The sequence below is a fragment of the Vulpes lagopus genome, chromosome 10 (genome assembly GCF_018345385.1).
Source record: "Vulpes lagopus strain Blue_001 chromosome 10, ASM1834538v1, whole genome shotgun sequence".
In the NCBI taxonomy this organism is placed as follows: domain Eukaryota; kingdom Metazoa; phylum Chordata; class Mammalia; order Carnivora; family Canidae; genus Vulpes; species Vulpes lagopus.
Genome location: NC_054833.1, coordinates 110,916,135 through 110,930,477, shown reverse-complemented (window position 1 = coordinate 110,930,477; position 14,343 = coordinate 110,916,135). Strand labels below are relative to the sequence as shown.

Below are 14,343 nucleotides of genomic sequence, written 5' to 3'. Positions count from 1 at the left end.
TCCTGTTGAGTCTTGTTGATCTTTGCTTCCCCACTCCCCAGGATTGACTGTAACAAGTGAGCATCTACACTAATTATTTTGACTGAATGGGGAGCAGGGCTGATGGCTGAATAACCTTTACACATTTGCCTACAATTTATACCTTGACTCCTTCCAAAAAAAAAAAAAAATTTAAGGTAGTTTCCCCTGTGAACATTTCTATCCATGTTATGAGTAGTTGAAATAAAGCTAAATGAGGCAACACACTACGTAAACCATAAAAATCTTAATACCCCTTAGTTTACTAATCCCACCTCTGAGATTTCTCCCCGAGGGATTAATTCAATAGAAAACCAAAACAAACAATATTCAAAAATGCATGGTGTTTGTCAGACATAATAAAGGGTTATATCTAACCAGGGAAAACATACCCACAAAACACCAAACCCAACTGTGAGATTTTATTAAAGAAATAATGGTCCATCAATAGGATGGGATGTTATGTAGTCACTGAAAATGATTATGTGTATTATACAACAGCATGTAAAATGTTTGTGATGTGACATTAAGTTAATAAATCAGATCACTCTATGATTGCAGCCGTGTCAAATGTTATGTATCCACATGTATATACGTGTGGACAAACAGTATAAAAAATACTCAGACATAAAACTAGTGATATTAAAATAGTGGATATTTAAAATGTCTTCTAATGCTGCGCTCACACTGCTTTACAAGGACTTTATTTGGTTGAAAGTAAATAGCTCAGAAACCGCGCCAGGATCTCGGGGCCCTCAACAGGAGCCCACTTGATCAAGGGCGTTGCAATGAACAGATTGGATTTTCCTCCCCAAGTCCACGGAGCCATCGACATGTTTCATTGTCATTTCACACTGGTTCTTTGGCTAACCACACAGAGCCTGTCTGAATATCCTGAGGGCAGGTTCTCTCTTATGCACCATTACACCTCTGACACTTACTGCGTCTGACACGGAGTCAATACTCAAGAAATATTTATTGCTTCCTCAGCTATTTGATACATGAATGACTCTACTTCCTAGATATCTCTTAAACTCCTCACCCTAATCTCTTCTGCCTTCTTCAGTGCTCAGTAATTTCTCCCTTGGATTCCAACAACAGTGTTTCAACGGGTCCCACGGTATCCATCTCAAACTCAAGACTGAATTTATTCAGGTTTCTTCAATGTAGCCTTCAATGTATACCAGCCCTTCAGGAGCTCTTTTTTTTTTTTTTTCCTCTTCTTACCTATTTTGGAAATTCCTACTTCTCTAGGAGTAAATTCTTACTCGTATAAGAAGTTATTCATAAACCCATATTCATAGATTTTATCACACTTGGTTCTCAACTGGGGAGTGATTTTGCTCTCCGTCACCCTGGGGATATGAGGCAATGTCTAGAGCTATTTTTAAATCATCACAACAGGTGGGGTGCAGTAGTCTGTGTGCTTCCGTCTAGCAAGGAGAGGCCAGGGAGGATGCTCAACTTCCTGCAATGCACAGAACAGCCCAGGATGACCAAGCATCATCTGTCCTGAAATGTTACTAGCACCCAGGCTGAGGAAACCTGCTCTATTTTAATTGTCTTTTCACTTCACTGTTCTCTTCAACTGTGACCTCCCGATAGCCCGGACTCTGTCTCAACTTAAGACGTCCAGGCTCTCACAAGGGGCCTGATGACAAAGGATAAGAACTCAATGACTCTCGATAGAAAAATGGCTGAATGAAGAAATGAGTAAAAATACTATATTAAAGAATATTTTAAGAAAGAAAATGTGTCTATGATCTCTCTTTAATCTCATATTATTAAACCACATATAATGACTTCCATAGGTTCCATCATTTTAAACTATTGAATTCATCCCTCAAAAATTAGTTTCTTTCCTGGTGGACATTTAGAACTTTGTGCTACAAGTTGAAGCAAACGTCCTCTTCCTAAGGAAACAACATCTTACAGTGTGCTAAACCTAAACTTCAGTGCTTTATAGAAGATTATTCCTTTGCCTGGAATAAACACACTGAATTGGGGGGAAAATGTGCAAATTAATCATATGCAGAGAGCTCATTTGCAATGTGTGAGTTCCACGGGGTGATTTAAATGTTTCAGGATATTAGAGACATAGTAAGTGTTTACACCCTGCATACATTGAAATCAGGTGACAACCTTAGCATAACCAACTACCCAATTACTTGAACAAGCGAAGGGTGGGAGGCAGGAATTGCCGATGTCAGTGCTCATATGTCAGTGTCATACAGAAGGGATAGTAATATTAATTAACAAGGTAAGTTGACAGCTCTATGCTAATACACAGCTACCTTTCTAGAGGAAAACCACAGGGCATGATTACCATAGCCCTTTGTGGCTGATGATCAGACTGCCGTGGCCACTAATTCACTGTCACTAATGTTGACTTTTCCAAGTAGCCAAAGTTCACCTCAACTTCCATATTCTTTTACGAAAGAGTCATCTCCTACGTTCTCTCTGTTTTGCGTCCCACAGTATATCTCCCAAACCCAACAATGTCTGCAAGAATTGCAAAAAGTCAGCTTCCTAGAGCACATCTCTCCCTGCTTCCCTAACTAGAAGATTCCTCCCAGGAAATTTCTCAACCCTACTCCTGCCTGCTCTCCAGCTACCAGCCTCTTTATTGATTCTTCAAATTAATTTTTTATCGGTGATACAGTCCAATCTTTCCCATCACACCGAGGAGCTTAATATTCATGCTACAAAACCAAGTTGAAAATGAATGCTTGATTAAAACCAAGGTAATCCCATCATCCAATTCAGATTTAATGCTCCACACACTTTGATGATGGAGAGGTGTTGATTTCTCAAGTGGTAAATCAGGGGGGAAAACCATTTTAGAAAATATGGTAACTATTTCTTCACTTGAAAGTGAATCTTATGTGGCTTCCTTTATAATCCTTTTCTGGCCCAGCTGCTTCCAAAATGTCTTGAGTAGTAAGTTGAATGCCTTAGGTTTGAATTTCACATCCATGGGCTGCTAGCCACGTGACTATGACGAGATCAAATTATTTAATCTGTCTGAGCCTCAATCTCCTCATAATTAAATTGAGGTACCATTGTCCATTGGGATAATACTATCTACCTTATATAATTTTTCTGAAAAATAAATGTTTGTAAGATGTTCAGACTTCATTTAGCCTATATTTAGTATATTATATTTTATAAAAGATTTTATTTATTTATTCATGAGATACACAGAGAGAGAGAGAGAGAGGCAGGGACACAGACAGAGGGAGAAACAGGCTCCATACAGGGAGCCCGACGTGGGACTCGATCCTGGATCCCGGGATCATGCCCTGGGCCGAAAGCAGACACTCAACCAGCGAGCCACCCAGGCGTCCCTAGCTTATATTTAGCTTGAGTAAATTTTAGATTTTTTTTTTTTTAAAGGACAAATAGTAAACTCCTCTTTGCTGTGAGTTAATTCTAAGACACAGTTTTTAAGGGCATTTCAGCTGACTCTGGGGGGAGGTTCATTACTGCTGATTCACGGGCTCAGTCTTGAGAGAGAATCAAGCAGAGGATTGGCTCAAGTTTCACAGAGGGCCCAGCAATGCAGTGGCCCTTAGAGACTTCAGATGGGAGACATTCTGAACAGCCAGTATGAACCGAGTTAGCTTGGCAGAGCCAAAGAAGGAACCCCTTACATGCTCAGGGCTATTTCTTCAAAATCTAGATTTATCTAGCTATCTACCCTTCCAGGTAAAAACTGTGCCAAATCACAGAAAAACCAACAAGCAGTCAGCTGGCATTCCCAGCCCCCCTTTGCTAGCCCTCCCTAGTAGGAGGGAGGGGATGCGGTAACAGAAGGGGACGCAGTCCTGTTATGTCCCCAGAGCTGGGAGCGGAACTGTGAGGTCAAGTCAGGCCCCAGTTGTCCGTATTCTCATTTCTCAGCCTCCCAGCGTGTGTTCCCCACAGGTCGCCTTGGCTGGGCTGGCCAGCCTGCTCACACACCTGCTTCCTCACCCTAACTCACCTTTTTCAGTTTGACCACGCCCTCCTGTGTCTCATAGTCCGTCGTGATCTCAAACAATTCCATACCGTCTCCATCAACAATATTGTATGTGACTAAGCCATTTTCTCCAATGTCTGGGTCTTTTGCCTTTACTCTTCCTACTTCTTCCCCGGGGACAGCCGCTTCTGACACAGACATCTGGTACACGCCTAGAAGAAGAAGACATCTATTTTTATTTCCCTTTTTTATTTGGCAGCTGTAAGATTTTAGATTTCATTGAATCCCAATAAATTTCTCAAAGGGTTTGAAATTGAACTCTCTATTGATTGAAAACATGAAAGAAGTGAATGGATGGGAAGGAAGATCCCACATGGCCTGCTTGTCAAAGAAATGTGTTCTACAAAGGATGATGAAACAGTATCAGGGTCCAGGGTGATGTGGTGGGGTCACCTGCCACATGTGAGAAAGGAAAACAATTCTCAGTTACATTTCCCAACAGGAAGTGATGGAGGACCACGTACGTCTTTATACATTCAAAGAGCAAAGACATCTTTTCATGTCTTCTGAGTGGTCCACCAGTTAATTCCAAGGCACTGCCAGATACCCAAGAAAACAACTTTCTCTTTAAAAGACTTCCACAGCCCCATATTTTTTAAACATCAAATGCAAATTTTATCCTTCGAAGTTTGACTCTTCTAACTCTATATATGACTCTCCTCTTAGATCACCTCTTTCACTGTTTGGTCAATAAGCACTGCCTCATTGGGAAAGCTTTCCCACAGTGTGGTCTGTCCATATATATTTATTTAACATTTACTGGGAACCTAATAAGTGCCAGGTGCTGCTCTAGCCCCTGGTGACTCAGTGGTAAATAAAACCATCAAGTTTCTTCTCTTACTGAGGCAAACTGAAGAGAGAGAGAGAGAGAGAGAGAGAGAGAGAGAGAGAGAGAGAAAGCAAATGTAGACCTACTATGATGTCATTGCCAGGAAGAAGACAAATAAAGTAGGGTAAGTGGTAGAGGGTAACGAGACTGTGTGACCGTATGTTTGTGTACAATGGTTTGCGAGGGGGATGGTGCGTGCCTGAATGCACGTCTGGGTGTGCGTGAGTGTGCGGTTTTGTGGTACACACATGCGTGCGTGAGTGTTAGTGTGTATATGCATGTGTGTGTGAGTGTGTACACTTGTGTTAAATATGTCCACGTGAGAAGAAGAAAGAGAGAGAATCGAGATTGATTTGACATTGGTTGGTCCTTCAGAGAAGACATCCCTCGGAAGAAGGCATCCGAACGCCCTTGAAGGGAGTTAGCAATCAATCCTGTGAATCTCTGGATATACAAATTACAAAGTGAAGGACAAATGGCAAAAATCCCAAAGTGGGCACATACCGAAGACATACAGAAGCAAGAAGTCAAGTGTGGCTGGAGCTTTCTGTAAGAGGTGAGGGCACATGGGTAGGCTGGGACCCATCTATGTAAAAAGGCCATTGCAGGAGAGGGAAAGACGTCAGGTTTTGTTTAAACTTGGTGGAAGCCCCTAGAAGGTTTTCAGTAGGGAAGCCAGAGAGATGATCTTATCTGCATTTTCACATTTCAAAAATATGATGTGTGAAATAATATAGAGAAACATGGGCTGGAAACCTTGTCTCTACCACTTCCCAGCTGGGTGGTTTTGGACAAGTTACTTAAACTCTTCTAAGTTTTAGGTTCCCTGCCATGGATTTTATCAGTTCTGATATTCTGTCTCTATTTATCTATATTATGTGGCTTCGAATGCTTTCAGGTTGACCCATGTTGAACCTAATCACACCATAATCTGCATAGTCAAGGACAACTGGAGGTGTAGTCGTCGTAGATGAGCCTCTGTAGACAATTACCAATTTACACAAAGCTTTACAGAAACCTATTCTGAGCTGGTTTTCTCCAAATCTCATCAGAGTTCGTGCAATGACCGCAGTTTCTGCACCAAAGCCACGTAACTTTATTATATGATCGCGTGTGAGCCAGGGCACTAACGGCTGCCTGCTAACAATCCTGTTTGTTTTCTCCTTCTACACACAATTTTGCAGTGTGGATAAGGGAGCGTGAAGCCTGTTAGAATGCTCTCTGAGCCCTAAGATCCCTGGAGGTGATGAACCCTGGGCCTGGCCAGGCGAAGCAATCTCTCGTCCCCTCTCCTTGGGCCCCACGAGAACTGCTTCTTGCCTTGTAATCCTACCTCAGTATCTCCTTTGTGCAGATCCTTGTCTTTGGATTCCTCTGAAAGACCGTGGTGCCTTCCTGGGGCCATATTGTTTGCCTGCCTTGTTCCCACGTGTGCAAAAAGTGCCATCGCTGGGATAATAGACCCCCAGGTTCCACCAGCTGCTCTCCTAATCTAGTGACGAATCCTCCGCGTACGAGCAGCCCCGGCAACGTTACAATCACACTGTACCTCTGTCTATATCTGCATGTCCATAAACAGATTTATGTTCAAGTTCTGAATTTGCTATATTTTTTAAAAAAGTTTTTGATTAAGTCTTTAATTTTGATTCCACTGTAGTTAATGTGCAGTGTTATATTAGTTTCAAGTGTACAATATAGCGATTCATCAGTTCATACATCACTCGGTGCTCCTCAGGACAAGGGCCTTCCGTAATCCCCATCACCTATTTCACCCGTCCGCCCCACCCATCTCCCTTCTGGTAACCAGCAGTTTGGTCTCTATAGTTGAATCTGTTTCTTGGTTTTGTTTGATTCTTATTTTTTTTTAAGATTTTATTTATTTATTCACAAGAGATAGAGACAGAGAGAAAGAGAGAGAGAGACAGAGAGGCAGAGACACAGGCAGAGGGAGAAGCAGGCTCCATGCAGGGAGCCCGACGTGGGACTCCACCCCGGGTCTCCAGGATCACGCCCTGGGCTGCAGGTGGCGCTAAACTGCTGAGCCCCCCGGGCAGCCCCACATTTTCCTAATCCATTCATCTATCGATGGACACTTGGGCTGCTTCCATAATTTGGTTATTGTCATAGTCAGGAATGCTGCTATAAAGACAAAAGTGCATGTATCCCTTTGAATTAGTGTTTTTGTATTTTAGGGGTAAATGCCCAGTAATGCGACTACTGGATCGTAAGTAGTTCTATTTTTAACTTTTTGAGGAACCTCCATACTATTCTCCACAGTGGTTGTGTTAGTTTTCATTCCCAGCAACGGTGCAAGAGGGTTCCCCTTTCTCTGCATGTTCACCAATACCTCTTATTTCTTGTGTTTTTGATTTTAGACATTCTGACAGGTGTAAGGTGGTATTTCTTTGTGGCTTTGATTTGCACTTCCCCAATGGTAAGTGATGTTGAGCATCTTTTCATGTGTCTATTGGCCATCTGTATGTATTCTGTTTCTGTCTTTTGCCTATTTTTAACTGGATTATTTTTTGGTTTTTGGGTTACTTTGCTACATTCTTTGCGCAACTTACTACACCTTTCACGGAACCCAATTTTATCTGTAAAATGTAGGCTCTTGTAGAGATACTCAATGGTAGTTACTATTCATTATATGATAGTAGTTGTAATTATGATGATTACTAATCTTTTTTTAAGGTTTTATTTATTTATTCATGAGAGAGAGAGAGAGAGAGAGAGAGGCAGAGACACAGGCAGAGGGAGAAAGCAGGCTCCATGCAGGGAGCCCAACGTGGGACTCGATCCCAGGACTCCAGGATCAGGCCCTGGGCTGAACACAGCACTAAACCTCTGAGCCACCCGGGCTGCCTGATGATTACTAATCTTACAAAATCATTTCTTCTTTTATTTCCCTCAGCAATCCTATCAATTTTGTAGGAGGACCACAATCCCCTAGATAATAATACTGTTGTTGAGAACTTATGCCAAATATCATAAGATTTCATAGTAGTCTACTTAGTTCTAACAACACCCTATTAATTAAGACCCCTGGAAGACCGTATTCTCTGAAAATGGCCAAAGCCATATCTCCCATCCCACATGCTTTTCCTTCAACATGACTTCGACAGTCTTTCCATTGAAAAATGAGGTCCTCTAGGACTCACTTAAGTTTGAGTAGTCTTATGACCACAGTGGAAATGATGTCATTTCTGTAGTTAGGTCACAAGAGGCAATGCAGTCTCTGCTTGATATCCTTGGGGCTCTCACTTTCAGAACCTATCCAAGCCATTCCTTGGTGGCCCCCACATGGAGAGAAACCAATAACCAATGCCAACGCATCAGCCATGTCACTGAGCATTCTTTGAAATGGATCCTCCAGCCTCAGTCAAGCCATCCTCACTTGATGCTATGAAAACAAAGACAAGGGGTCTCCTCCAACTTTTACCCCAATTACAGACTTGTGACAAAAATAAATAATTATTATTGTTTTGCACAAAGGTTTTGGGCAGTCTATTTTAAAGCAATAGATAAGTTACTCAGGTACTACTACCTCCAGATTAGAAATGAGAACATTGAGATAGAGAGGGATTAATTAATTGCTAGATTGCATAGCAAGTATCTAGTGAAATGCCTAGCAAAATAGATTTTCTGTATCTAGGATCACAGAGTTTTTTTTATCTCTTTTTTAACTTACTACTTTTATTCCATTTTCACTTTTTTACGCGGCTGTTGTATTGTTTTTGTTTTCATTTTTTTGCATGAATGATCAAGAGACTCCATTCTTCTAGATTTCTTCTTGAGAGCTGAGTAAAGCAGGAATGGGTCAGAGAAGGGCTGGCTGTGGCACCATTAAAATGTGAAAGCCAAGCCCACCTACTTACTCTGCGGAAACTTTGGTGGGTTGTCATTGACATCAGTCAGTGTGATCGTCACTTTGGTTGTCCCTGAGAGGCCACCCATGTGTCCACCCATGTCCTTGGCCTGGATCACCACGTGGTACTCCTCCTTGGCTTCCCTGTCCATGTTGGGAAGGGCTGTCCTGATGATACCTGGACAGGTGAGTGGGAAATATCACATCATTGATGAAATATCATTGATAACATTAAAACAACAACAAAAAAGATCTAGGCATTTGGGAAGCAAAGAGGAATAAAACAGAACCTGCCCTCACACAAGAGTCACTTCAACATGATAGTTATAATTAAAAATAGCCATACTTAAGAGCACCATATAGATAGATGTCTTTCTCAGCAAATTGTCATGATTATTAATATAGCATTAAAATTTTATGTGCTTTATATGTTGCATTGTAAATGCAGGTAATAACCTCACTATTCTCAGGCATAACACTTGAGGTTCCTAAAGGCTGAAATATTTGCGGGCCCGTTGCATGGATACCCATGACTAGACTCATGCTTTTGAAGTGCCAGCAGAATCTTTTGAAAGTCTATCCCAGCACACAATTCTTAGAATTCAACCTAAGATGGCTTATATTAGGTTAAAAGTAGGCAGCATGTATTCCATGCAATATGTTGAAATGTAATTATTAAATTTTAAAAGAGTGAGCCAAATGAGTTAAAAGTACACACAATGCTTATGCAAACATTTACTGTTTGTACTCCTATCACCCATCACCGACAATGGTGATTAATAAGTTAATGATCAAATTCTACATGGTCCTGGGCTATTAGCACATGATTGGGATGAAAACCGCGTGCACTGAAACCTCTTGAGAACACGTCCAAGCTCTTCTTCTCTGCAGATATGGTAACATTTATAGTGGAAATAAGAAGAAAGCCTCCTGTCCCTCTCTTAGCCCTGATGTCTGTATTTCTCAGCAACACCTTTGAACTCACTGAGTCTCATGTCTGATCTGTCAAACACTTCGGTAGGTTCAAACAGGTTATTTCTAACCAGGAGTCCTTGAGAAAAATGAAGGTTGCAACTGGAATTCCTCCATCGGTTTTCAGCATCTCACATCTGGATGCTAAAAATCTGGGTGCAATCCCACATTGATCCTTAGTTACCCTGGAAAGGCTAAACAGCAAATGCCTTTGATGGAATCATAGCAAGAAACCCCATAGGCTGTGTTCTGAAGCAAAGTGGCTACAAACAAATAATAACAGAGGTCAATGGAAATTATATCCAGCAAATGGACGAAATATCTGATTGACAGGCCCTATGTATACATATTAATATATATATTTTTTCTTATAATTAAAGTATACCAACAAATGTGGTTTATTAGTAAATATCTTTTAAATGTATCAGGCATATTGTACAAAAAGAAAGCAGTTTGGGGGAATATATTGTAGACTAGAAGTTTCACAGGATTTCAGTGTTTATTCTAAACAAAGGACCCTGGAATATAGTTCGGGATAAATGAAGTGGAACAATTTGGTTTTGGTGGTTATATTTTTTTCACCCTTTTGATTTGCTATCTTTTTCCTGTAAGAACTGTGCAGAGCCTTCTTTCTGGATAATGCCTGTTGGGGATCTGTAAGCACAGGGGAGGAACATGCCACCTCCTAAACACATGTGAACATTATTAACACCCATTCCCAGCACCCTGCGTGGTGGGCTGCAAAGCAAGCTTTGAGAGCTGCCAGTTTTCATCAGCCCTCAAGTTCAATGGGTCTTCACTGGGATCCACAGTTGATACTTACGAAAAAATTTAAGTATTTTAAGATATGCTCTTAAGTTTAAATTAAATTTTAAGACATGGTTTTAAAACAAAGGTTGTATTTTAAGATTATATTTATTAAAGTGGCCTGGTGACGGAGGGGCAGAGACTATAACAAATAAAGTTCGTTGGAAGCTAACCACACCCAGGCACATGCACGCACAGTGTCCACTCCTCCCCACAATCTTATGAGGTGGCCTTTCTCATATTTGAGAAGACTGAGATTCAAGTAGGTTTAGTGAGTCGGCCTGGACTCCTTACGACATGTCACGGGTCACAACAACATTACACGGTACCTGTCTGCGCTTCCACTGAAAAGTAGGGCTGTCCTTCCAGGATACTGTACACTAACTTGGCGCTGTTTCCGTACGTAGGATCATCGGCATCTGAGGCGGTCACCTGGATGACCGACGTTCCTTAAAAAATGAAATAAATTCATTAGCAACACCTCCTCAGCTTTTTAAGTTCTATTCCAGTTTATGAAGTTCCATCTTAAAAAATTAAAAACTGAGAAAAGCCCTACAATTATGTAACATGCTCTCATTTCTCTGGGGTAGAGGTGTAAAACAATCTTCCTTTCTTCCTCCTTTTCTTCCTTCCCTCTTTCCTTCCTTAAGAACAAACAAAAAAACCCCACAAAAACAAAAAAAAACAACGCCCATCGCTTAAAAATGAACTTTCTAAATTCCTAGTACATTGTGCTATGCTTAGCAGTTCAAGTAATAATAAGAACATTATCGTGAAAACATTCTAAGACCCATGCAGTTGGAATGTACAGTACATCAAATAATTAAATAAAAATCTTCTCAAAGAGTATAATAAAGAATAATTAATGATGAATTGCTTTTCGTAGAAGGACAGAGAGCAGTCTTCCATCTGTAGCAGAGCAATAAATATATCATTGTATTGTTGCTCTGCATGTAATAAAATAGCTCCTGATACTACATTTTAATTAATTTATGGCTATAAATATTGCACAGAATGTTGTTCCCTGGTGACATGAAAATTGCATCTTCCCACCTCTAGGGGTCTGGCACTCATTTAATAGAAACCACCCATAGACGTCGGTGGGTCCGAAGGCCAGGAAACCAGAGAAATGGAGGGAGATGAGATATTCTGTTTCTCCTGGAAAAGCCTCTCTCCTTTGCTGGTCACAAAGACTGGAGGCCCCAAGGTGCCGGGTGACAGAATGGGGTGTGGTGCCAGAGGAAGAGAAACGGAATTGAGGGCCTTGTGCCAGGCGCTGTTTCGGGCACGTCCCATGCGTTGTGCCCGCCTCGCTCTGCTTCTCACGTTGACATGGGCTACATTGTGAGGAACTAGGTGTGGGAGGTCTGAACGTTTGCAATCTTGCTAAGTGGATTATCGCCAGTCCGGAGTCTAACCCTATCCAGCAACCAAGTGAAGGTGGTCTCTCTGTGACATTTGCAACAGAGGGCAAGGTTCCGTGTGGGGGCAGGGGAGCCCGTTTACACAGCCTCTGCCAACCCTTTAATTTACTATTGTCAGTGATTTTTATGCGGTGTAAAAGTCAATCTTGCTTTTTTTCTAATTACTTTTCTGTAATTCATTATTTGTTGCAAACGGCTCTTCTGGAACTCTTCCCGTACAACCAGGCACTATTCTAGGTAGTAGGGGTCTACAAAGGGGCAGAGCCCCTCGTCTCTACCGTGGCGGTAGAGCTAGGGAAATCATCAAGGCTCTATGCTCCACTTGCTTCTGGAACTCCGCTAAATCCATCGAGGCTCCTTGTAATTTCCATCTGCGCAACTTAACCCTCCATGCGGTTTAGATTATCCTCACTCTATAGATGACACAATGAAAACCGAGAAAGATGGGACCAGTCGCCCAGGTTCACCTGGCTGGTGAGGGGCACGGCCAGGACTTCAATCCGGTACGAAGACAACAGACTCTACTCTCGTAAGCCGTGGCAGAGAGCCTGGGTGTCATCCCGAAGCATCAGGAGCCCCCAGAGGTGGGGACGATGTAAATCCCTCTGGAATATTCTTCTGGATGGCCGGTCTTTCCTTCTGGGTCAGTTGCCGATGCTACTGCTGTCCCCTATTTAACAATCTGGCTCATGTCTGCTTCTTTCTCATTAACATCCCTAGGTGAATACCAAGAGACTAAAGGGCTGGTCATGGCCAGGGAAGAGGAGCAAGGAGTGAGGCCTGGCCTTCATAAAAGATGAGAAGGGCCTGACTTTATCTGGAGGAGGCAAAAACGAGAGATTCTTCTTCTTCGTCTTCTTTTTTAATCCCGAGTTCTACCTGCAAAGTGGAAAGAGCTTAGGGTCTCAGGGTTACTTCTGCATCTAACTTTTCTTGAGCAGGTTGGTTCCTATTCTTGCTGCTTGGTTTTCTCACCTGTAAAATGGGCAGCTTGGCTCTGGTGATCCTTTCGTCCATTTGGGCTCTAAAATCTCTGATTCATATAATCGGACTCACTCCCTGATCAAAACAGCCCTGATGATTGTCTGAAAGTCAAACCCTTCCATGTGTCTCGAAAGACCACAACTGCATGCGTTCTATGAAGCCAAACGAAAGCTACTGCCAGGAAAAGGTGTCCAGGGGAAGAAATCATTCGGAGAAATATTCTTTAACAGTGCAGGGTGTCTTCAGGCCTGACGAAAAGCTAGATCTACTTCTAAATTGTTCTAGCAGGTGGTGACATAGTGCCATGGTTCTATGTGTATTCTGTGGCCACTTAATAATAGCTCAGGCGCCCTGGGATGAATTAGTTGACCTGTTTGTAGCTTGGATTTCCCATTCGCAAAATATGTCAGAGGACCTACCTCACTGCAAAGAGGAATCATCGCAAAAATTAAACGCAGCGATGCCACGTCAGTCATTAGTTAGCATGAGGCCCGCATTCAACCAGTACTGCCGACACTGGGACTCCAACAGACATCAGCGTGCACTAGTAACTGGACCACACGGCCTCGAGTTCCGTAAGATCCCACACTCTTCCCCTCCTCTTTACAGAAAGGGATACTAACGCTGGGATAGAGCCAACTGGGCCCCAGTTACACGGCGAAGGGGCGCCCGAGCCAGGATAACAGGGTCCGGCCGTGTTCTCGCCACTCGGCCACACGTCCTTGTGTCGTGTACGTTTAGGTCTTAAAATCTCGGGTCCATTTTAAATATTTGAAACTTCAACTACACAAATAACATTTCCTGTCGCTACGCCATAGAAGAGGCGCATACATTCGCCTTTCCTGATTTAGGAGAACAGGCACCCGCCCGCCCGCCCACAGGGACCCCAGGCCTGTAGCTGGGCTCGGCCTCCCCTGCCCTACGCACCCACGTTGGACCTCTCAGGCACGTTCGCGTGATAGGTCTCGTGCAGGAACTCAGGAGGGTTGTCGTTAATGTCCTGGACCTTGACAATGAACTCCGACGGCGGCTCCAGCGGCCGGTTGGTGTCCCTGTCCACCGCCTGTGCCATGAGGGTGTACTGGGCTCTCTCCTCTCGGTCCAGTGTCTTGGTGGCATGAATGTTCCCTGATTTGTCATCAATCACAAAAATGGTTCCGGCTCCTTCACCTGAGAGAATGTATTTAATGTTCCCATCACCAGAGTCAATATCGGAATGAAGCTAGGGAGAGAGAAATCGAGATGGTTAATCCCAGGAGGGATGCCACGGAGAGACACAGACTCACCCGAGCGCCGTTCGCTACAGGACGCTCTCCACGTCCACTCACTGACGCAGACCCACACACCGCGACGGGGAGACGCTCTCACTTCTTGTACAAGTGAGCATGGAATCTTAGAGAAGCTACTTGCCTTGGCCAAGGTG

The 14,343-nt window shown here is 42.9% G+C and overlaps 1 protein-coding gene across 2 annotated transcripts in view; it reads right to left on the bottom strand.

The window, feature by feature from the left end:
- Positions 1 to 14,343, bottom strand: part of CDH11 (cadherin 11) — a 150,874-nt gene that overhangs the window by 30,164 nt on the left and 106,367 nt on the right. For both annotated transcript variants that reach the window (XM_041772206.1, XM_041772207.1), the window contains exons 4-7: positions 13,848 to 14,142; positions 10,842 to 10,961; positions 8,744 to 8,911; positions 4,004 to 4,191 (exon numbers count right to left, since the gene is read on the bottom strand). In XM_041772206.1, the coding sequence (XP_041628140.1) occupies positions 4,004 to 4,191; positions 8,744 to 8,911; positions 10,842 to 10,961; positions 13,848 to 14,142 (771 nt within the window). The remainder of the gene's footprint in view (positions 1 to 4,003; positions 4,192 to 8,743; positions 8,912 to 10,841; positions 10,962 to 13,847; positions 14,143 to 14,343) is intronic.